This window comes from Ranitomeya variabilis, chromosome 2 (genome assembly GCF_051348905.1).
Source record: "Ranitomeya variabilis isolate aRanVar5 chromosome 2, aRanVar5.hap1, whole genome shotgun sequence".
Taxonomy (NCBI): domain Eukaryota; kingdom Metazoa; phylum Chordata; class Amphibia; order Anura; family Dendrobatidae; genus Ranitomeya; species Ranitomeya variabilis.
In genome coordinates this window covers 29,441,734-29,465,082 of record NC_135233.1, presented here as the reverse complement: position 1 = coordinate 29,465,082, position 23,349 = coordinate 29,441,734, and the positions used below count along the sequence as shown (strand labels likewise).

Genomic DNA, 23,349 nt, shown 5'->3' with positions numbered 1-23,349 from the left:
CGGGGAGAATCTGGTCAGACCCGTAATCCCACGTATATGTTTTAGTCTACCCCACAGCTTACATATCAATAACATAGTCGGATACAATTTCCCCAAAGCCCCCAGGGAGTCATCCTCCAGACATTGTACTGCTGGCCTTCTTTTTGTCACCTTTTCCATTAATTGCTGTACTGCCCCGGACGACCCTTCATGCGCCCAGCCCTTTAAGTGCTGACTCTGGGCTGCAAGAAAATATACTTCAGGGTTAGGCAATGCCAAGCCCCCATCTTCCTTGGGTCGCTGAAGTGTCTCCAGTCTGATACGTGGATGTTGTCTCCCCCATACCAAATTCCTGAACAGGGAGTTAATCTGCCGAAATTTCCCGCGCGGTATCCAAACTGGCGCATTATGAAGAACATACAGAATCTTCGGCATCAAAATCATTTTGATAAGATTCACCCTGCCCACCACAGATAAATGCAGCTTAACCCAAGCATCCACTTTTGCCTTAAGAACACCTAAGATCGGAGTCAGATTCCTATGTATGTAATCCGTAACCGGCATAGATACCCATATCCCAAGATATTTAAATTGACTTACCACCTTCAGTCACCCATCCTCCAGCAGCTCACTCCCCTCCTCCCCTACGTCGTCCACTTTAAACAAAATAGACTTACTCCAGTTTATCGTCAGTCCTGACAGTGAGCGCAAACCTTTCAATAATCCCAATAGCCCCCCCCCCAAGGAAGCAACCGGGTCAGCTAGAAACAGTAGAATATCATCCGCATACAACGCCACCCTCTCTTCAATCATCCCATATTTAAACCCAGACACCTCATCAGACTGTCGAAGTTTAGCAGCCAATGATTCCACGGCCAGAGCTAACAAAAGAGGAGAGAGCGGACACCCCTGCCTTGTCCCTCTAGCTAATTGTATAGTCCGTGATAACTCCCCATTCACCCGGACTCTGGCCATCGGCTGCGAATACAGCAGCCGAATCCAGGACACAAACCGCGAGCCAAACCCCATATATTGCAACACCTGCCAGAGATATCCCCATTCCACACTGTCGAACGCCTTATGGGCGTCTAAAGATGCAATAACTCTCTGGCCACAGTTATCAGACCTAAGCTGCAGATTCATAAATAGCCTCCGTAGGTTGACCGCCGTGGATCTATCAGGCATAAAGCCAGATTGGTCTGAGTGCACCAGGCCGGAGATTACACTCGTCAACCTCATCGTCAACACCTTGGCCAGAATCTTGACATCTATAGTGAGCAAGGAGATTGGCCGGTATGACTCAGGTTGCCCCAAGTCTTTCCCCTCCTTAGGAATCACCGCTATTATGGCCTCTCTCATGGATGTAGGCAGACACTCCCTAGTCTTAGCCTCCTCTAGGACCGCCTTTAATCTGGGAATTAGCACCTCCCCATATGTTTATAGATCTCAGCAGGAAACCCATCTACTCCAGGCGCCTTCCCATTAGCCATAGACTGTAATGCCCGACCCAGTTCCTCCTCCGTGATAGGAGCCTCCAAGCCCTCTCTATCTGCATCACTCAACCTCGGGAGCTCCAGTCCCTCAAGGAACGCCACTGTGTCTCCCACCGTCCCATCCACCCAAGAGGAATATAGGTCCTCGTAAAAATCCGCAAAAACCTCCAAAATCTCTGGAGTCTCAGAGACACTCATACCACTTCCGGAAACCAGAGAATGGACAAACGAAGTACTTCTCTGTGCAGAAGCCACCAGCGACAGCATGTGACCTACAGTTTCACCCTCCTGATAATAAGCCAGCTTCATGAATTCCTGCTTCCTTTCAGCTTTACCCAGCAAAATTTCTTCCAGATGACTTTGAGCTGCCTTTAATCTCTTCCCAGCTTCCGGAGTACCCAGTGTCACCATCTCATCCTCCGCTGCCCTCAACCCATCAATCGCTGCCTTTTCTGCCTCTCTCGACTTCCGCTTACATCTACTAATGTCTCTAAACAACAGCCCTCTTAAGTACGCCTTCATGGCTTCCCATACAGTAAGAGCATCTACACTCCCATTATTCAGCTCAAAAAATTCCACCAACTCCCTTTTTATCTTATCTAGATCTATACTGTGCAGCCAGTTAGGGTGAATCTTCCACTCTCTCCTATTCACGGCCCCTGTCTCCATTGGCCGAAACTCCACCTCAATTGGACTGTGGTCCGAGAGGGCCCTAGGCAAATATCTCACATCCCCTACCATCGTGTCCAACAGACGGTTGCCCAGTGCCAAATCAATTCTGGATAGAGTACCATGAGCCGGTGAATAACATGAGTACTCCCTTTCCCCAACATGCCTAACTCTCCATAGATCAGTCATACCCACTTCACGAACATAAGTCCCAAACGTAGTAATGTGTCCCACTGTCCTATTCTGGGAGTTTTTATTTTTATCCCAAAAGTCATCACATATATTATTAAGTTCCCCAATAATTTAGAAATGGTATCGGGCCCCAGCTTTCCACCCTCTCCAGCACCTCTCTAATTTTCTTACTTGAGTATGGAGGCGGAATATACATCGCCGCTATACACATCAACACTCCATTTATTTTGCATTGCACCACAACGTACTGACCATCCACATCCTCCTGTACCATCACCTCTTCATACTGCACTCCCACAGGTACCAACACCGACACACCCCTAGAGTACGTAGAGAAGGTAGAATGGTATGCCCTCTGTATCCAGCGCCTGTTCAATACATCCACCTTTTCCCGCACTAAATGTGTCTCCAGCAGGCATATCATTGAGACCCTCTGTTCTCGAACATACTGCAGACTTGCCGCCCGCCGAGTTTTATCCGCTAGGCCTCTTACATTCCAACTCAATATTTTAATGCGGTCCCCCATCATACGGCTCATCATCCTTCATAGTATCCACTTTTCCAAGTATGAGCTGTCTAATCCCTCCCACCCCCCCTACCAACTCCCACCCCCCCTACCAACTCCCAACTTGCCCCCCTAACCCACCCAATACAACACATTCTTCCTCTCATCAAGAGTGGGGCTCCACCGCCCATTGCGAACACTCTCCCTTACTTAACCCTCTCCATGCGCCTCCCACTGCAGTAACAATCCAAATTTCCCACAGTTTTTGTTTTTTTCCAACTTAAATAAACATGTAGAGAAATTACCAAACCAATTTGCAGTACCCGGCATAACCCACAGCCGAGCCCTCAACCGCTGCTCAACCCTTTAACCAATGTGCCATTAAACGCAAATCCCTCCTCCAGCAACAGAGAAACAACTCCCGTCCGGATCTCACCGAGATGTCAATCACCCTTTCCCTTAATTTTTTTCGCATTAGTATCAATCCTCTGGGTAGCGTCCTCTGGTGTCAGGAAAAAAGTGGGTCTTATCAAAAGCCACCAGTCTCAACTTTGCGGGGAACAGCATAGAGTATTGCACTCCCAGTTCCCTCAGTCGTCTCTTAACCCCAGTGAATTTCATCCGTTGTTTCTGAACTGCAGCAGAATAATCCGGGTAGATGGCAATCTTTTGACCTCCAGCCGTCAGATCCTCCATTTCTCTAGCCTTTCTGAGGATAATGTCTCTGTCCCTGTTGTTCAGTATTTTGGCAAGCATGGTACGGGGATTCGCTCCTGGGGCAGGGGGCTGCGGCGGGACCCTTGAGCTATTTCAACAGCAAATACTTTTGTCAGCACTGTGCCCCCAATTTTCTCCAGCAGCCAGCTTTCAACAAACTCTGTGGGGTTTCTCCTCTCAGTCTTTTCAGGCAGCCCCACTATACGTATATTATTCCTTCTGGATCTATTTTCCAGATCCTCGTTCTTGGCAGCGAGCTCTGATATTGCTTGGGCAAACTTTTTCTCAGCTTTTTGCAGTTTTAACTATGTGGTCTTCTGCCGTGCTCACCCTCTCCTCCACCGCTCCCATACGTCTGTCCATCTTTTGCAGGGCTGCATTAATCTGTGCTGTGTCCCCTTTTACCTCCTGCATCTGCAGGGCTAGGGAATTCAAGGATTGCTGGCACAAGGATATCAGCACAACAACGTCTCTGAGGGTCGGCTCCTCTTTCTGCATTAAGCCTTCAGGTCCCCCTCTGCCCCCACCATGCTGCCTCTCTCCTCTTCCCCCTCTGTACCTCATGCTGTGCAGCCAGGACTGTATCCTTCTCCTCCTTATCAGCTCCAGTTCTGGTTCCTTGCTCTGCCTCCTCTGCAGCTTCCACTCTGGCATACTGCTGAAGCTTCGCCGCCACCTCCATACGCCGTTGACATGCGGCGTTCTCCCTGTCAGCTTCTTCTCTGACCTCGGCGCCATCTTGGCTGGCTCCTGCATCGTCAGCACCTGCATCCTTCTGCCTTTGTTTGGTCATTGCCTCTGATGCCGGATCCACCACTCAGCACCGCTTTGCTCCCCAGACCTTCAGCTAACCGGTTTGTGGCAAAAAAGTCCGGTAGTCAACGTTTGCACAGGATATTTGTCCCTTTAGCAGCGGGAGCACTCTTCCCTGTGTCCACTCACATGGCCAGCTAGGACACGCCCCCCTACATACAGTTTGTCTGTGACTCTTTAGGAAATTCATTTGAAGAACGTTTGCATTTCACACCTAAATGTTGATACCTTTGAAATGGACTAATGAATGTTAATAAATGAGATCATTGATTAGACCATTACTAGCCAAATGGGGTTCTATAATAAAATGTTTTCTTTACTTGAAGCCACTTATCCAAATCAAGACTCCGAATGCTGACATGCGAGGTCAAAAGGAAGAAGTCCATGGAATCCGAAGTTCAAAAGGCGACAATGTATTCTTCAACATCTGCTTTAGAGGATAAGCCAGATTTCCATTGAAACCAGTAGTTTGGCCAGCCTGATCTGTTAGGTGAAGTCGGCCAGTAGCTGTTGCTTAGTTTTGTTGCCTATATGGCAGCCTTGGCCATTCATGACGTTCTATGAAGCTGAACTTGCGGGTAATGAGACGTTTTGGCTTTTTTTTTTTTTTGGTACATAACTTTTGCAAAATTTTAACGGAACGTTAAAGTTTTTAAACTTAAAAAGTCTCAAAAAAAAGTCAATGACAAAAATAAAGAATATCTTTTTATTTTGCGCAAAATTCTAAAAACCGATGAAAAAGTCAGTGAATATCACAAGACAAAAAAGAAAAGCGACTTTAAAAAACAAACAAACAAACAAAAAAAAACCCTGCAAATAATGATTTGGGGCCCGTTGTTTTGTTTATTTCTAGAAGGTCAACTTTTTTAGATCAGCTTTCAATAACAAATAATTAAAAAAAAAATGACCATGTGGAATCTCTAGTATTCAGCCAGTTAAAATGTCTTGAAGACGACCCATCTCTCAGCTTAGCAAGTACCGGGATCCTTTTATTTTGGACATCAGTAGAGTCCTACGTCCTACTTATCCCCATCCGTGACCTTTTGTGATGTCTACATGGACAATTTTTTTAAATTTTAAAAAGTTCATTATAATAAAAGCCATAAATTATTGGTAGTACTGAACCCAAACTAGGTCTAACCACATTATCTCTGTGGCGTGACCCTATAGTCCATCATTTGGCCATTACTCGCTCGCTCTCTGCGGGAATCGGTGGGAATATCCGTGTAAGAATTCCAGCCGCTCCACCACTTGGATCCCGTCCAGCAGTCGGATATTGATGCTCCGAGCTCTCGCTGTCACAGTGCAGGGATTGTGTTCTGGAAATTGTAGACGTCCACATTCAATTTTCTTCTTCTTTTCCCCGACATAAACTACAACAACAAAAAATAATAAAAAAAAGAAATCCCATAATCTAAAGCTCTGATTAAATGTAAAGCAAAACAGTATTGATCCTCTCGGAAGGTTTTTCTTGCCATTTCACAGGTGGTTTCATAGATTCATATCTCGCTCACACTTCGGGAGCCACTCTGTAGTTTTACTTGACTGGTTAAGGGAAATGTTGGCGTCTGTATGATCGGCTTTTATGAAGTGTTTAGTATGATGTTAAATACAGAAATAAGGCAAATACTGTTCTAGTCTCACCAAGATATACTGTAACTCCTAGCAGAAAAAAAAAAGGAAAATTGCCTCCTAAATGTTTCTGTTTTTGTTAAAAAATGAAGAAGTAGTAAAGACTGGGCCGTGATACAATATCGGACTTATTTAAAGTGTGAAAGGAGCCATGAATTAAAGGATTCGGTCAAGTTGAAGATTCTCACCATCTGTTGGTAGTATATTATAGACAAGGAGCAGCTGAGCGGATTGATATATAGTTTTATCAGGAAAGAATCAGTAGAAATGGTAAAAAATGGTAAAAAATTTACTTGCTGCTTTCTCTTGGCTGAGTCCAGTGGGAGGTCCAAACCTTACTCCACCTACTAGACTCAAACCCAGTATAAACATGGATTTAAGTGGATTAATTACATGTTCTATAAAATCTTTTCCCACAAACTTATATATCAATCTGCTCGGCTTTTCCTGCTTTATAAAATGCTGTCCGATTATTGGTAATGATTAGTGATGAGCGAATATACTCATTACTCGAGATTTCTCGAGCACGCTCGGGGGTCCTCTGAGTATTTTTTTAGTGCTCGGAGATTTAGTTTTCTTCAGGGGAGCTGAATGATTTACATCTGTCAGCCAGCATAAGTACATGTGGGGATTTCCTAGCAACCAGGCAACCCCCACATGTACTTATGCTGGCTAACAGATGTAAATCATCCAGCTGTGACAAGAAAAACTAAATCTCCGAGCACTAAAAAATTCTCGGAGGACACACGAGCGTGCTCGGGAAATCTCGAGTAACGAGTATATTCGCTCATCACTAGTAATGATGTTCAATTTGACAAGTCTTCTTTTAAAACCTTTTTTTAATGTTTTTTAACAAAATTGAGATTGGACTCTGACCGTGAAAGTAGTGCAACATTACCTCTGTGCATTTTAACATGTCCATGATGGATTTTAGTCTTCCCTTTCGTTGTTTTTGGCCAAAATTTTTGGCTGAATTTATAACGTGTGGACATTTTTCATCCATACAAAATTCTTCCCGACGGACGAACGTGTCGTTGTCCGGCAACAGCTTTGTCAAAATTTGGCAAATTTCAATCCGATCACTGGCTGTTCAGGCAACAATTTATATTGATGCTGGCCCGATTGGGGTGTATTAGGGTAGGCTTGCCCCTCTTCTTCTGCTCCTTATGGTCCAGGATTTTCTGTGATTTTTTTACATGGGTCTTCAGATAAACCCTAATATGTGTATTTACATTAGAGTAATTTGCTCGCTTGTAGGTGCTTAATGCCGATCTGACCTCTCCGACGAGCCGCCCCGCTGAGTTGCAGAACTAATGGCATAATCTGCAGACAAGTAGCCATTTGGATCTTCAACAAAGTGTTTTTAGTTTGGAAACTTAAATGATTAGGAGAAACGAGATCCTCCAGTTCCACCTAAAGCTGTTTAACATCTGTTGGCGCATTCCCTGAAATCTTCAAAGAAATTTCTGCTCTCGGCAGGGTTATTCTCTATGGTTATGATTTTCATATGCGCTGTCTGTTTTATTACCTGTGTAACGAGTGGTCACCATTGATCTGGTGCCCATGCACATTAGTAACATGGCACGTGATGGCGCATTTCCAGCTTTTCCCCCTTGAATTAGTGGAGCGTTGTTTTGCTTTCATTGAAGGGAAGGAAGGAGGGAAGGGGTCACATAATTGTACAAATGTCATTCCCAGGCTGCGACCTTCCATTTGTTGCTGGGAACACAACAGGTTTGTGACATTGGAGGCAGCTGGGATTTATTGGTGACTGGTGCCATGAAGCACAAATGGCAAAGACATTTGTAAAAAATTTCCACGGTATTGGATGACTTTAACACCCTGTGTAATATTTAATAGTACAAAGTCAGCGGCAATGGCTAATTAACCGGTTGTGTTCCTACGATTCTCAAATGTTGGACGTTCTAGTCATTTATGGATGGTAAAATTTGCATCATGGACGGTATTGGAGAAATACTGTGCATATATACTGTAAAACACTCGTCCACCATCGAAACCTTCAAAAAGAACCTGAAGACCCACCTCTTCCGACAAGCCTACAACCTGCAGTAACCACCAATTGACCACACCGCTGCATGACCAGCTCTATCCTCACCTACTGTATCCTCACCCATCCCTTGTAGATTGTGAGCCCTCGCGGGCAGGGTCCTCCCTCCTCCTGTACCAGTCGTCACTTGTATTGTTTAAAGGGAACCTGTCACCCCCAAAATGGAAGTTGAGCGAAGTCCACCGGCATCAGGGGCTTATCTACAGCATTCTGTAAAGCTGTAGATAAGCCCCCGATGTATCCTGAAAGATGAGAAAGAGGTTAGATTGTACTCACCCAGGGGCGGTCCCTCTGCGGTGGGCGTCGCGGTCCGGTCCGGGGCCTCCCATCTTCTTACGATGACGTCCTCTTCTTGTCTTCACGCTGCGGCTCCGGCGCAGGCGTACTTTATCTCCCTGTTGAGGGCAGAGCAAAGTACTGCAGTGCGCAAGCGCTGGGAAAGGTCAGAGAGGCCCGGCGCCTGCCCACTGCAGTACTTTGCTCTGCCCTGAACAGGGCAGACAAAGTACGCCTGCGCCGTAGCGTGAAGACAAGAAGAGGACGTCATCGTAAGAAGATGGGAGGCCCCGGACCGGACCATGACGCCCACCGCAGAGGGACCGCCCCTGGGTGAGTACAATCTAACCTCTTTCTCAGCTTTCAGGATACATCGGGGGCTTATCTACAGCTTTACAGAATGCTTTAGATAAGCCCCTGATGCCGGTGGGCTTAGCTCAACTTCCATTTTGGGGGTGACAGGTTCCCTTTAAGATTACTGTACTTGTTTCTATTATGTATACCCCTCCTCACATGTAAAGCTCCATGGAATAAGTGGCGCTATACTAATAAATAATAATATAGGAATGGATTTATTGGAGGGGGGATAAGAGACTTCAGTGGAGGGGCCACTTTGGTGTTATATATGGCTATGATATTAAAGGGGATCCTTCACTGGAATTTTTTATTTAACCGGAGCACATTCTCCAATAGCTGCTGTTCCTCTGATTCCGGAACAGTTTTTCTTTTTCTTCTTTGCCCCTCCATTACAAAGTTATTTCCCCGGGAATAATGGTGCAAATTTTCCCCTTCAACCAACTGAACTTTTCTGTGGGCGTTTACTTTTTCTCCTCTAATCCTGGCCAGTCAAAACTTGACCACGCCCACAGAAGTTCTGTGGTACACACCCAGTTAGTTGAATAGCAAAATTTGCACCATTATTACAGGGGGCATAATGTTGGAATTGAGGGGCACAGAAAAAAAAGAAAAACTGCTCAAGAATCAGCAAAACAGTGGCAATTGGAGGAGGTACTAAAAATATCCAGTGAAAGGTCCACCTTTAAGTCCAGCTCACAGGTGGGATGTTGTACCCCCACTAACTTTTTAACAGATTTTCCAGAAAATTAAATAATTTTTAAAAAGACTAATCTAAAAAATAATTAAGTACTACTTATGACCAAAGACCCTCTCAGTTTCCTTTCCAATGATCCCCGCTGGTCTCGACATACCGGAATAGATGGAAATGCCCACTCACCTGGTCACTGAACACAATGCTGATTGGCAGAGAGAACATTTCGGGCTATTTCTGGGGTATTAGGTCAAAAATGGAAAGCAGAGTCCATCAGGAACCAGCAGAGTCCATCAGGAACCGGCAGAGCTTTTGAATAGGACAATCGGTAGAGGATTACTACTTTTTTTTTTATTTTTTTACCAGTCTCCACCCTTTTAAACACCATCTTTAACTTGTAGAAAACCCCTTTAATTCAGACCTGTAGGCCGTGAATATAATTAGATTTTTCTCTTTATTCTTTGTAATTAATAATCAGTTTTGTTCCATATTTTATGTATTTTATGCATTTTATATTAATATTTATTTTTTTATTACAGAACTGCAAAACCATTCCAGCTTCCCAAAAGGTAAATTAATATTTTATATTTTTTTAATTATTGAATCTGTTTATGGTGAACTTTGCTTTTTAATACATCATATGCTTGGTGGTCACAAGCTTGGCCAGCTGCTGACTGATCCTGAGCTGTAGGAGTCTAAAATACTCCTTAGGGCATCTGATCTAAAAAGTCGCATGATGTACATTACGAAAATGGTGCAAGTGAACCGCTCCTTTTATAGGCTTGTGCGGCGACATGTTTATGCATCCTAAGGGTCGAAGCTAAATCTGGCTTTGCGCTAAATTTGCTGCAGATTATTGACATTAATGTAGTTAAGAGAAGAATAAACGATTAGTGAATATTGAGATCTTGTAGAATTCTTGACCGGTCGTCTAGTTATTGTAGTCAAATTTTCTAGCTTTTACCTAGCACAGATGCTGCTGCGCCTCTTTTTATTCTAGTAAGTGATGCCATTTTTTTCCACTGCTTGTTAGCCACTTTTGGTTTTGGAACATTAGATGTATGATCAGTAACAACCTCTCGCTTCCCATTTTCTCTGATATCACAACCCCCACATGGCTTTGCCTTCTGTCGCTCGTAGCTTTCAATACCCCAGATGCTGCAGCACCTCTTGTTTGCAGGTTGTAATACCTATTCTTTCTTCTGCCTGTCACTTATCCTAGTTTCTTACTGTATAATTATATAAGCGTGGTTTTCAATCGATAACTCTCCAAATTATGCAAAACCGTAACCCCCTGCCGTTCGTGGCTCTCCATAGTGCAGATGCTGCATCACTTCTTGTCTATACTTTTCACTGTATAGCAGTTGTTCTTGTTTTTTTCTGAATTATTATATACTAGCGGACTCCAGTTGGTGTATTCCCAGTTGTTGCAGCTTTTGGGCCCTCCGTAATACAGATGCTGCAGCGCCTCTTGTCTCTAGTCAATGATGCCTTTCCTTCCCATTGCTTGGCTTATATCTCTCCGCAGCTTGGTTGCTGCGGCGCTTCTTTTCTGCTATTAGTGATGCGTATTATTTTCCCTGCTTATTTTTTTCTGCATACTTATATATAGTCTCCTACCTAATAGCATGAAACTCTAGGGCCCTCCATAGTACAGATGCTGCAGCACCTCTTGTCTCTAGTCAATGATGCCTTTCCTTCCCATTGCTTGGCTTATATCTCTCCGCAGCTTGGATGCTGCAGTGCTTCTTTTCTGCTATTAGTGATGCGTATTATTTTCCCTGCTTATTTTTTTCTGCATACTTATATATACTCTCCTACCTAATAGCATGAAACTCTAGGGCCCTCCATAGTACAGATGCTGCAGCGCCTCTTGTCTCTAGTCAGTGATGCCTTTCCTTTCCTTTGTTCTTGGTATTATATATATATATATATATGGTATATATCAGCAGTCTTTAACCGTTTGCTTCCCAAGCTAACATGAAACTATTACCACCAGAGCAGCATTCCCTTTCAGCCTGTGGCTTATATCTCCGATGCTGCTGCAGAGCTTCTTTTCTGCAGATAGTGATAAAAATCATTTCTACTACATCTCAACTTTTTTTTTGCATAATTATTATGCGAAAAACTGGTCTCCTACCAGACCGTTTTGAGCACTCTGTCCTCTGTAGTGCAGATGCTGCAGCACCTCTTGTCTCCAGTCAGCGATGGCTTTTCTTTCCTCTTCGTGTCATTGAATATTCTGCGTATCTGTGGTCTCTAACTTTGGTCTCTCCAACTGATACAAAACTGTAACCTCCATCATGCCCTGACAACGAGCGGCTTTTGACCCTTCGTCACAGATGCTTCAGCACCTCTTTGTCTGCAAGTGGTGACGCTTATCAGGATCGCTGCCTGTCAATTGTACTTGGTTTTTCTGTGTAATTATTTGTCGGCGGTCCAGATTCCCAGACGTTGGCCTTGCAGTTCTTGGCCCTCCATTGTGCAGATGCTGCAGCGCCTCTTATCTCTAACCAGGGATATCTGTATATCAATGGACTCTTTATTCAGAGACACTAGTGAAGCGGCATGCTGGGCTTTGTAGTCTTACAATATCTGGAGATCCTCAGGTTGGGTACACGGCATTCACCTGTGACACTTCCATCATGCCTAGAGACTTGAGCTAATATTTGCTTACATCTGTCCGGGGCGATGTTTTTCCTGCTGCTGATCTGTGACTAACGTAACGTGACCGGCGCAGCCTGTAGTTGTCAGCGGAGAGTATCCCACATGAGTGGGCGTCACAGCTGAGCGTTTTATGTGGGAACCAGTAATGTCCCACCGGAATTCACACTCGGCCGTGTCATTACACCACTGATTTGTAATGTTATTTCAGCATTTGTCATAGTTTTCTTGGATGGATCGGACTTATGGCGTCTACTTGTCACTTGAGATGTCATTTTTTTGATTTTAAGGACTCGGAATTAACGTAAAAGATTTTTTTTTCTTTTTTTATTGCTTTATAAACTTTACTTTTTTTTTTTTTTTTTTTACAACTTACTAATATCGTTTGTCCATGTTTCATTAAAGAGTTTTTACGCCTGAATTCTGGCATAAAACTTTTGTGAAATGTTATATTTTGAACAACTCGAAATAATGTAAAATAAATAAATAAATAAAAAATAAATTTTAAATAAAAAATTTGGTGTTTTTAGGCCATTTCTGTCCAGTTCTGGCAACTTTTCGAAAAGTAGGATGGGGCATAACGGAACGCGCTGCCAGAACATTCATTATCATTTCCGTTCCAAAGGTTGCATAAATTTATAACAGAAGCGGATATTTCTTGCACGGGTGCACGGCAGCTGAACGGCGTGCCGAATTCGCGGATGATCCAGTTGGCGCACCTTACGCCAGCGCGCTTGTTATCGTGACTGACCGCCTCAATGAATGGGGTCCTATGTGTTTCTGTTCCTCCGCTTTTTCAAGGAGCTCCTGTTTAACAAAAAGGGTAAAAAGTGGACAACACTGTGACCCTGAGGGTGTTCAGTGAGTGGAACAGGCGGCCACGAGAGATGGTGAGTTCTCCTTCAATGGAAGTCTTCACACAGAGGCTGGATAGACATCTGTCTGCGATGGTTTAGAGACTCCTGCTTTGAGCAGGGGGATGGGGACGATGACTCAGGAGGTCCCATCCAACATTCTAGGATTCTATGATAATCCCTTGAAGGTCCTGGATGACCCCTTGAAAGTAAATTGATGAGGTTCTTCTTGCCTCATTCTGTGGCCCTATTTTAGATATGTATTGCCCCTTGTATGTTTTTTCTTATTTAGCTATGTAGTCCTTGCTTTTCTTTTTTTTTCTATCTTGGGGCGATTGGTGGCCCCCAGTGCAGACGCTTCTCGCAGACTTTAATGATGTTGAGTTGTGTTTGCCAACGTTTCCGGCTCCTTTTTAACTGTAGTAAAAGTAAAGTAGTGTCAGTTCCTAATGGAAATGTGTTCTGTTTGATGAGTAGAAAAGAGATTGTGCGCCGTGACTGCCGGGTCTGTGCTCGGGGCTCAGAGTGTGGGATCCGATCGGGAAGCTTGTGGCCTACATAAAACAAAGGGCCCTATGTAGAGCAGACTGAGAGCTACTCATGGAGGGGGTTATGGAAGATTCTAGGACCAAAAATAAAAGTTTTTCAAACTTTAATGTAACTAAAAAGCATTAAATATTGATTTATGGAGGATTTTTATTTTTTTTTCATTGTTCATGGATATTTATTAGTGATGAGCGAATATACTCGTTGCTTGGGTTTTCCCGAGCACGCTCGGGTGGTCTCCCGAGTATTTGTGACTGCTCGGAGTTTTAGTTTTCCTTGCCTCAGCTGCATGATTTACAGCTGCTAGCCAGCTTGATTACATTTTGTGATTCCCTAGCAACCAGGCAACCCCCACATGTACTCAGCCTGGGTAATAGCCGTAAATCATTCAGCTGTGTCAACAAAAACTAAATCTCCGAGCAGTCACAAGTACTCGAAGACCACCCAAGCGTGCTCGAGAAAACCCGAGCAACGAGTACACTCGCTCATCACTAATATTTATCTATGTATCTTAAATCTATAAATTTTCTATCTACACTATTTTGACAAAATTCTTGGGACACCTACACTTTACATGTCCAAGAGCCTACAGCATTATCCTCCTCCACCATCGGTACAGGGGGCACAATGCAGTCAGGGGGTAACGTTCTCCTGGAATCACCAAACCCAGACTCCTCCATCAGAGAAGTGCGATCTGTCACTGCACAGATCACGTCTCCTCCAGCGTCCAGTGGTGGCGGCTTTACACCACTCTATCCGACGCTTGGCATTGTGGTTGGTGATGTACGGCTGCGTGCAGCTCCTCGGCGATGAAGTTCCCTGTGGGGGCGCAGTGTTTGCGCTGATGTTATACCAGAGGAGTTCTGACTCTGCAGTTATGGGGTCAGCAGAGCGGTGGTGACTTTTCTGCCTTCTGCTCCTCAGCACTCGGCCCCCCCGCTCTACAACGGGGTCTACTCTCCGAGTTGCTGCAATTTGTCACGTAGTTATATAGGTTGAAAAAAGACACAGGTGCATCAAGTTCACCCTTTCTCTACCAGTTATGCAATTTTTATTACTGGAAATAATTTATTATTCACAATGCCATTTGTTATGAGAAAAGCCTCCAGCTATTATCTGAGTGAGGCTGATCAATGAGTGGAACAGGATTCCATGAGAGGTGGTGAGTTCTCCTTCAATGGAAGTCTTCAAACAGAGGCTGGACAGACATCTGTCTGAGATGATTTAGTGACTCCTGCATTGAGCAGGGGGTTGGACACGATGACCCAGGAGGTCCCTTCCAACTCTACCATTCTATCTTTCTATTATCTATCATCTATTATCTATCTATTATCTATCTATTATCTTCTATCTCTAATCTAATATATAAAGCTGTATGTGTGTATGTTTGTCCGGGATTGGCATCTGAACCGTCGCAGCTACAGGCACAAAATTTTGCACAGTCACACGTCTGGACCCTGAGAGCGTCAAAGCTATGTTGTGAGGTGAAATTTTAACCCCGCGCTTTCCAATTCACCAAACAATTTTGCCCCTATCTACATAATGGGGAAAAAGTGAAAGGAAAAGTGTTGGAGGCAAATTAACAGCTGCCAGATGTGAACAAGGGGGACTTAAAGAATGAGAGCGATGGCGCCAAAGAGTATATACTGTACAGTTGCTAAGGTGGGGCCCCGACATGGGATAATCACCACACACGGGGATATGAACACACACACAAAATGCGCCACACACTACCACGTGCTCGAACACATATACCACCCTCAGCGCACATTTCACCACACATACACCAACCTCGCCACATAAAAGTCGAAAAACAAAAGTCGCCGCTCAAAACTCGCCACGCTTAAAACTCTCCACATGCAAAACTCGCCACACGTGCAAAACTCACCTCATGGAAAACTCGCCACACGCAAAACTTGCACACGCGGAAAAATTGCCACATGCACAAAAATTGCAACACATGCAAAAGTTGCCTCACACAAAACTTGCACATACTCAAAAGGCACCACACATAAAACTCGCCACGCGCAAAACTCGCCATGCGCAAAACTTGCTGCACACAACTTGCTACACTAACCTGTCACATGCAACTCGACACACAAAAAGTTGCTACACGCATGTCGCCACACAAAACTCATCTCACAAAAGTCGCTACATGCATGTCGCCACACGCAACTCAACACACACAACTTGACACACGAAACTCGCCCTAAAACACACACAAGTCTGGTATTATCCTTCAAAAATAAAAATCTGATTAATAAGCTGACAAACTACAAGAGCAACAAATGTACCATATAGGAATCCGGCAGCTGTCAGTCACATGACCAGTCTATTATGTGTATGTGTGAGCTAATATATACTGCCAGGGGGTGGGCTTACTGTTGGCTGGGGATTTATCAGGCTGCCAATTTAGCTTACAAATACTGAGGTAAAAATACTGACCAAATAACGTGTGAACGAGGTCTAATACAGCAGGAGATGACATACAGATATATACTATATACAGGAGGAGATGACACACAGGTATATACTATTTACAGGGGAGTTGACACACAGGTATATACTATATGCAGGAGGAGATGACACACAGATATATACTATATACAGGAGAGATGACACACAGGTATATACTATATAGAGGAGGAGATGACATACAGGTACATACTACATACAGCAGGAGATGACATACAGGTATATACTATATACAGAAGGAGATGACACACAGGTATATACTATATACAGGAGCAGATTACCTACAGGTATATAGTATATACATGAGGAGATGACATACAGGTATATGCTATGTATAGGAGGAGATGACATACAGGTATATACTATATACAGGAGGAGATGACACACAGATATATACTATATATAGGTGAGATGACACACAGGTATATACTATATACAGGAGGAGATTACATTCAGGTATATACTATATATAGGAGGAGATGACATACAGGTATATACTATATACAGGGGAGATGACACACAGCAGGTATATACTATATACAGGGGAGATGACATACAGGTATATACTATATACAGGAGATGACATACAGGTGTATACTATATATAAGGGAGATGACAAACATGTATATACTGAGGTGAAAATGAGAGGTGTGAGGTGAAAATGAAAAGGTGTGAGTGCAAAATGAGAGGAGTGAGGGAAAATAGTGGAGTGATCGGAAAATGACAGATGTGAGGTCGAAATGACAAGTGTTAGGGGGGAATGAGAGGAGTGAGGGGGAAAATAAGAGGAGTGAGGGGGAAAATGAGAGGTGTGAGGGAGAAAATGAGAGATGTGAGGGGGAAAATGAAAGATGTGATGGGGAAAATGAGAGGCGTGATGGGAAAATAAGAGAAGTGAGGTGCTATAACTAACCACAGATATTTACTATGCCCAGGCAACGCCGGGCTTTTCAGCTAGCTTAGATTTACAATCTCCATGCTTTTCTCATGGTCAACTTTATGTGGCCTGTTCAAGAGTTGGAACAGCCAAAAATCTGTTTGTCTTTGCACCTGAAGGAAAAACTAAGAATGTCGTTTATCAAAAGGCTCTCGAATAAGTAGTAGAAGATTACTTCACATTACTTGGCCAATTTAGTTAACCCCTTTCTGTCATTGGACGTACTATTCCGTCCATGTGGGGTGGGCCCTACTTCCCAAGGACGGAATAGTACGTCATACGCGATCGGCCGCGCTCACGGGGGGAGCGCGGCCGATCGCGGCCGGGTGTCAGCTGCATATCGCAGCTGACATCCGGCACTATGTGCCAGGAGCAGTCACGGACCGCCCCCGGCACATTAACCCCCGGCACACCGCGATCAAACATGATCGCGATGTGCCGGCGGTGCAGGGAAGCATCGCGCAGGGAGGGGGCTCCCTGCGGGCTTCCCTGAGCCCCCCGCAGCAACGCGATGTGATCGCGTTGCTGCGAGGGTCTTACCTCCCTCCCTGCCTGCTCCAGACCCGGATCCAAGATGGCCGCGGATCCGGGTCCTGCAGGGAGGGAGGTGGCTTCACAGAAGCCTGCTCAGAGCAGGCACTGTGAAGCAGCCTGCACTTCTCTCAGATCGGTGATCTGTCAGAGTGCTATGCAAACTGGCAGATCACCGATCTGTATTGTCCCCCCCTGGGGCAAAGTAAAAAAGTTAAAAAAAAAAATTCCAAATGTGTAAAAAAAAAAAAAAAAAATATTCCAAAATAATGAAAAAAAAAAAAATATATTATTCCCATAAATACGTTTCTTTATCTAAATAAAATAAAAAAAACAATAAAAGTACACATATTTAGTATCGCCGCGTCCGTAACGACCCGACCTATAAAACTGGCCCACTAGTTAACCCCTTCAGTAAACACCGTAAGAAAAAAAAAAAAAAACGAGGCAAAAAACAACGCTTTATTATCATACCGCCGAACAAAAAGTGGAATAACACGCGATCAAAAAGACTGATATAAATAACCATGGTACCGCTGAAAACGTCATCTTGTCCCGCAAAAAACGAGCCGCCATACAGCATCATCAGCAAAAAAATAAAAAAGTTATAGTCCTGAGAATAAAGCGATACCAAAATAATTATTTTTTCTATAAAATAGTTTTTATCGTATAAAAGCGCCAAAACATAAAAAAATGATATAAATGAGGTATCGCTGTAATCGTACTGACCCGATGAATAAAACTGCTTTATCAATTTTACCAAACGCGGAACGGTATAAACGCCTCCCCAAAAAGAAATTCATGAATAGCTGGTTTTTGATCACTCTGCCTCACAAAAATCGGAATAAAAAGCGATCAAAAAATGTCACGTGTCCGAAAATGTTACCAATAAAAACGTCAACGCATCCCGCAAAAAACAAGATCTCACATGACTCTGTGGACTCAAATATGGAAAAATTACAGCTCTCAAAATGTGGTAACGCAAAAAATATTTTTTGCAATGAAAAGCGTCTTTCAGTGTGTGACGGCTGCCAATCATAAAAATCCGCTAAAAAACCCGCTATAAAAGTAAATCAAACCCCCCTTCATCACCCCCTTAGTTAGGGAAAAAATAAAAAAATTAAAAAATGTATTTATTTCCATTTTCCCATTAGGGTTAGGGCTAGAGTTAGGACTAGAGTTAGGGCTAGGGCTAGGGTTAGGGCTAGTGTTACGGCTAGTTTTAGGGCTAGTGATAGGGCTAGGGTTATTGCTAGGGTTATTGCTAGGGTTAGGGCTAGGGTTGGGGCTAGGGTTGGGGCTACAGTTAGGGTTGGGGCTAAAGATAGGGTTAGGGTTTGGATTACATTTACGGTTGGGAATAGGGTTGGGTGTGTCTGGGTTAGAGGAGTGGTTAGGGTTACTGTTGGGATTAGGGTAAGGGGTGTGTTTGGATTAGGGTTTCAGTTATAATTGGGGGGTTTCCACTGTTTAGGCACATCAGGGGCTTTCCAAACGGGATATGGCATCCGATCTGAATTCCAGCCAATTCGGTGCTCCTTCCCTTCCGAGCTCTCCCGTGTGCCCAAACAGGGGTTTACCCCAACATATGGGGTATCAGCGTACTCAGGACAAATTGGACATCATCTTTTGGGGTCCAATTTATCCTGCTACCCTTGGGAAAATACAAAACTGGGGGCCAAAAAATAAGTTTTGTGGGAAAAAAAAGATTTTTTATTTTCACGGCTCTGCGTTGTAAACTGTAGTGAAACACTTGGGGGTTCAAAGTTCTCACAACACATCTAGATAAGTTCCTTGGGGGGTCTAATTTCCGATATGGGGTCACTTGTGGGGGGTTTGTACTGTTTGCGTACATCAGGGGCTCTGCAAATGCAACGTGACGCCTGCAGACCAATCCATTTAAGTCTGCATTCCAAATGGCGCTCCTTCCCTTCCGAGCTCTGTCATGCGCCCAAACAGTGGTTCCCCCCCACATATGGGGTATCAGCATACTCAGGACAAATTAGACAACAACTTTTTGGGTCCAATTTATCCTGATACCCTTGTGAAAATACAAAACTGGGGGCTAAAAAAATCATTTTTGTGAAAAAAAAAAAAAAAAATTATTTTCACGGCTCTGCGTTATAAACTGTAGTGAAACACTTGGGGGTTCAAAGTTCTCACAACACATCTAGATAAGTTCCTTGGGGGGTCTAGTTTCCAATATGGGGTCACTTGTGGGGGTTTTGTACTGTTTGGGTACATCAGGGGCTCTGCAAATGCAACGTGACGCCTGCAGACCAATCCATTTAAGTCTGCATTCCAAATGGCGCTCCTTCCCTTCCGAGCTCTGTCATGCGCCCAAACAGTGGTTCCCCCCCACATATCGGGTATCAGCATACTCAGGACAAATTGGACAACAAATTTTGGGGTCCAATTTATCCTGTTACCCTTGTGAAAATACAAAACTGGGGGCTAAAAAATCATTTTTGTGAAAAAAAAAAAGAATTTATTTTCACGGCTCTGCGTTATAAACTGTAGTGAAACACTTGGGGGTTCAAAGCTCTCAAAACACATCTAGATAAGTTCCTTAGGGGGTCTACTTTCCAAAATGGTGTCACTTGTGGGGGTTTTTAATGTTTAGGCACATCAGGGGCTCTGCAAACGCAACATGGCATCCCATCTTAATTCCAGTCAATTTTGCATTGAAAAGTAAAATAGCGCTCCTTCCCTTCCGAGCTCTGCTATGTGCCCAAACAGTGGTTTACCCCCACATATGGGGTATCGTCGTACTCAGGACAAATTGCACAACAACTTTTGTGCTCTAATTTCTTCTCTTACCCTTGGGGAAATAAAAAAATGGGGGCGAAAAGATCATTTTTGTGAAAAAATATGATTTTTTATTTTTACGGCTCTGCATTATAAACTTCTGTGAAGCACTTGTTGGGTCAAAGTGCTCACCACACATCTAGATAAGTTCCTTAGGGGGTCTACTTTCCAAAATGGTGTCACTTGTGGGGGGTTTCAATGTTTAGGCACATCAGGAGCTCTCCAAACACAACATGACGTCCCATCTCAATTCCAGTCAATTTTGCATTGAAAAGTCAAATGGCGCTCCTTCCCTTCCGAGCTCTGCCCTGCGCCCAAACAATGGTTTACACCCACATATGGGGTATCAGCGTACTCAGGACAAATTGCACAACAATTTTTGGGGTCCAATTTCTTCTCTTACCCTTGGGAAAATAAAAAATTGGGGGCGAAAAGATCATTTTTGTGAAAAAATATGATTTTTTATTTTTACGGCTCTGCATTATAAACTTCTGTGAAGCACTTGTTGGGTCAAAGTGCTCACCACACATCTAGATAAGTTCCTTAGGGGGTCTACTTTCCAAAATGGTGTCACTTGTGGGGGGTTTCAATGTTTAGGCACATCAGGGGCTCTCCAAATGCAACATGGCGTCCCATCTCAATTCCAGTCAATTTTGCATTGAAAAGTCAAATGGCGCTCCTTCCCTTCCGAGCTCTGCCCTGCGCCCAAACAATGGTTTACACCCACATATGGGGTATCAGCGTACTCAGGACAAATTGCACAACAATTTTTGGGGTCCAATTTCTTCTCTTACCCTTGGGAAAATAAAAAATTGGGGGCGAAAAGATCATTTTTGTGAAAAAATATGATTTTTTATTTTTACGGCTCTGCATTATAAACTTCTGTGAAGCACTTGTTGGGTCAAAGTGCTCACCACACATCTAGATAAGTTCCTTAGGGGGTCTACTTTCCAAAATGGTGTCACTTGTGGGGGGTTTCAATGTTTAGGCACATCAGGGGCTCTCCAAATGCAACATGGCGTCCCATCTCAATTCCAGTCAATTTTGCATTGAAAAGTCAAATGGCGCTCCTTCCCTTCCGAGCTCTGCCCTGCGCCCAAACAATGGTTTACACCCACATATGGGGTATCAGCGTACTCAGGACAAATTGTACAACAAATTTTGGGGTCTATTTTCTCCTGTTACCCTTGGTAAAATAAAACAAATTGGATCTGAAATAAATTTTGTGTGAAAAAAAGTTAAATGTTCATTTTTATTTAAACATTCCAAAAATTCCTGTGAAACACCTGAAGGGTTAATAAACTTCTTGAAAGTGGTTTTGAGTACCTTGAGGGGTGCAGTTTTTAGAATGGTGTCACACTTGGGTATTTTCTATCATATAGACCCCTCAAAATGACTTCAAATGAGATGTGGTCCCTAAAAAAAAATGGTGTTGTAAAAATGAGAAATTGCTGGTCAACTTTTAACCCTTATAACTCTGTCACAAAAAAAAATTTGGGTTCAAAAATTGTGCTGATGTAAAGTAGACATGTGGGAAATGTTACTTATGAAGTATTTTGCGTGACATATGTCTGTGATTTAAGGGCATAAAAATTAAAAGTTGGAAAATTGCGAAATTTTCAAAATTTTCGCCAAATATTCATTTTTTTCACAAATAAACGCAACTTATATCGAAGAAATTTTACCACTATCATGAAGTACAATATGTCACGAGAAAACAATGTCAGAATCGCCAAGATCCGTTGAAGCGTTCCAGAGTTATAACCTCATAAAGGGACAGTGGTCAGAATTGTAAAAATTGGCCCGGTCATTAACGTGCAAACCACCCTTGGGGGTGAAGGGGTTAAATCTGTGTGGAATATCTCTGGTGTTGAAATATATGTTGTAAAATGCTTCTATTAGCTTAGTTTTTGCCTTTTAATAATTACATTTCTATCTATTTGTTTTGTGGTTTTTTTGTGCAGAATAAATTTTTGTTAACACATTCTATTTTGCTAACAGCAGTTATTACCCCGGGCGAAGCTGGGTAGTACAGCTAGTCTATCTATATATTATTTATCTATGTCTATTATCTATCATCTATCTATATATTATTTATCTATCTATTATCTCTTTATCTGTCTGTCTTTCTATCTATCTATTATCTGTCATCTATCTATCTATCTATCTATTTATATATTATTTATCTATCATCTATCTATTATCTATCTGTCTATTATATATCATATATCTATTGATCACTCTTCTATTTGTGTATTTCTCTCCTGTAGAATGAGGCGGCTGTGCGTTTTATCCATAGTTTCTGAGTATTTGTTTAGTCTATACTTGGTTCTCGTTCCGTGTACTTTGGCTGCTCCGTCCTCACATTTCAATCATCTGGATTTTGTCGCTTTCACCTCTGACTACTTAATAACGGTGTGTATTAGCGCAGAGCTGTGTACAGACAATCCCTGGATGAGATCAGCGGCCACGATCTAATGCCAAGTTATTGCACAGCCGTCAGCTTGTGCTCTGTTTTCCAAAACTGGATCGACATAAGACAAATTCTTCACCTGCTTACAGATGATTTCAGCATTTGGAAAAACCATCACTTTCACCTAAAACATTTTTTTTCTTGAATCTCTTATACAAACTTCATACAAACTATTAGGAAATTATTAGGTACCGATCCTCTATACGTGGCCCTTATTAAACTACAATATTTATTTATTTTTTTCTTATGTGGGTAGTCACATAAAATAGAAAAATACTATTGAAAATACCTAAAATGATGGAGTTAATTGAAGCCAGACTTGTATAATGTCTGATCCATTCTCATTCAAGTTTCCATCTAATCTCTCAGAGATCCATTCACAATTTGTCACAACCTTGATGAGGTGTCCAGAGACAAACTAGGAGAGCCATGCTTGGTTTGGTCATAATGAAGATGGTGTCTCTCCGTCATTATCTTCCACTGTTTTTATTGGTAGCAGGTTCACTTAAATTAATGAAAATGTTGAAATTTTTCCTTTAACATTTATGAGACCTTTCTGTGGTTGAAATTGCTGGCTTTCTTTTCCTACTCTGCTCAATATTAATTTTCTAGGCTGTAAAGCTTGGATACAGCTGACCAACTGAAAAAGTGGAAGGTCACATAAGTGTC

At 43.0% G+C, this 23,349-nt stretch overlaps 1 protein-coding gene across 3 annotated transcripts in view; it reads left to right on the top strand.

Moving 5' to 3' along the window:
* DISP1 (dispatched RND transporter family member 1) overlaps positions 1-23,349 on the top strand; it is an 86,643-nt gene that overhangs the window by 50,363 nt on the left and 12,931 nt on the right. For all 3 annotated transcript variants that reach the window (XM_077282212.1, XM_077282214.1, XM_077282213.1), the window contains one exon: positions 9,932-9,961. In XM_077282212.1, the coding sequence (XP_077138327.1) occupies positions 9,932-9,961 (30 nt within the window). The remainder of the gene's footprint in view (positions 1-9,931; positions 9,962-23,349) is intronic.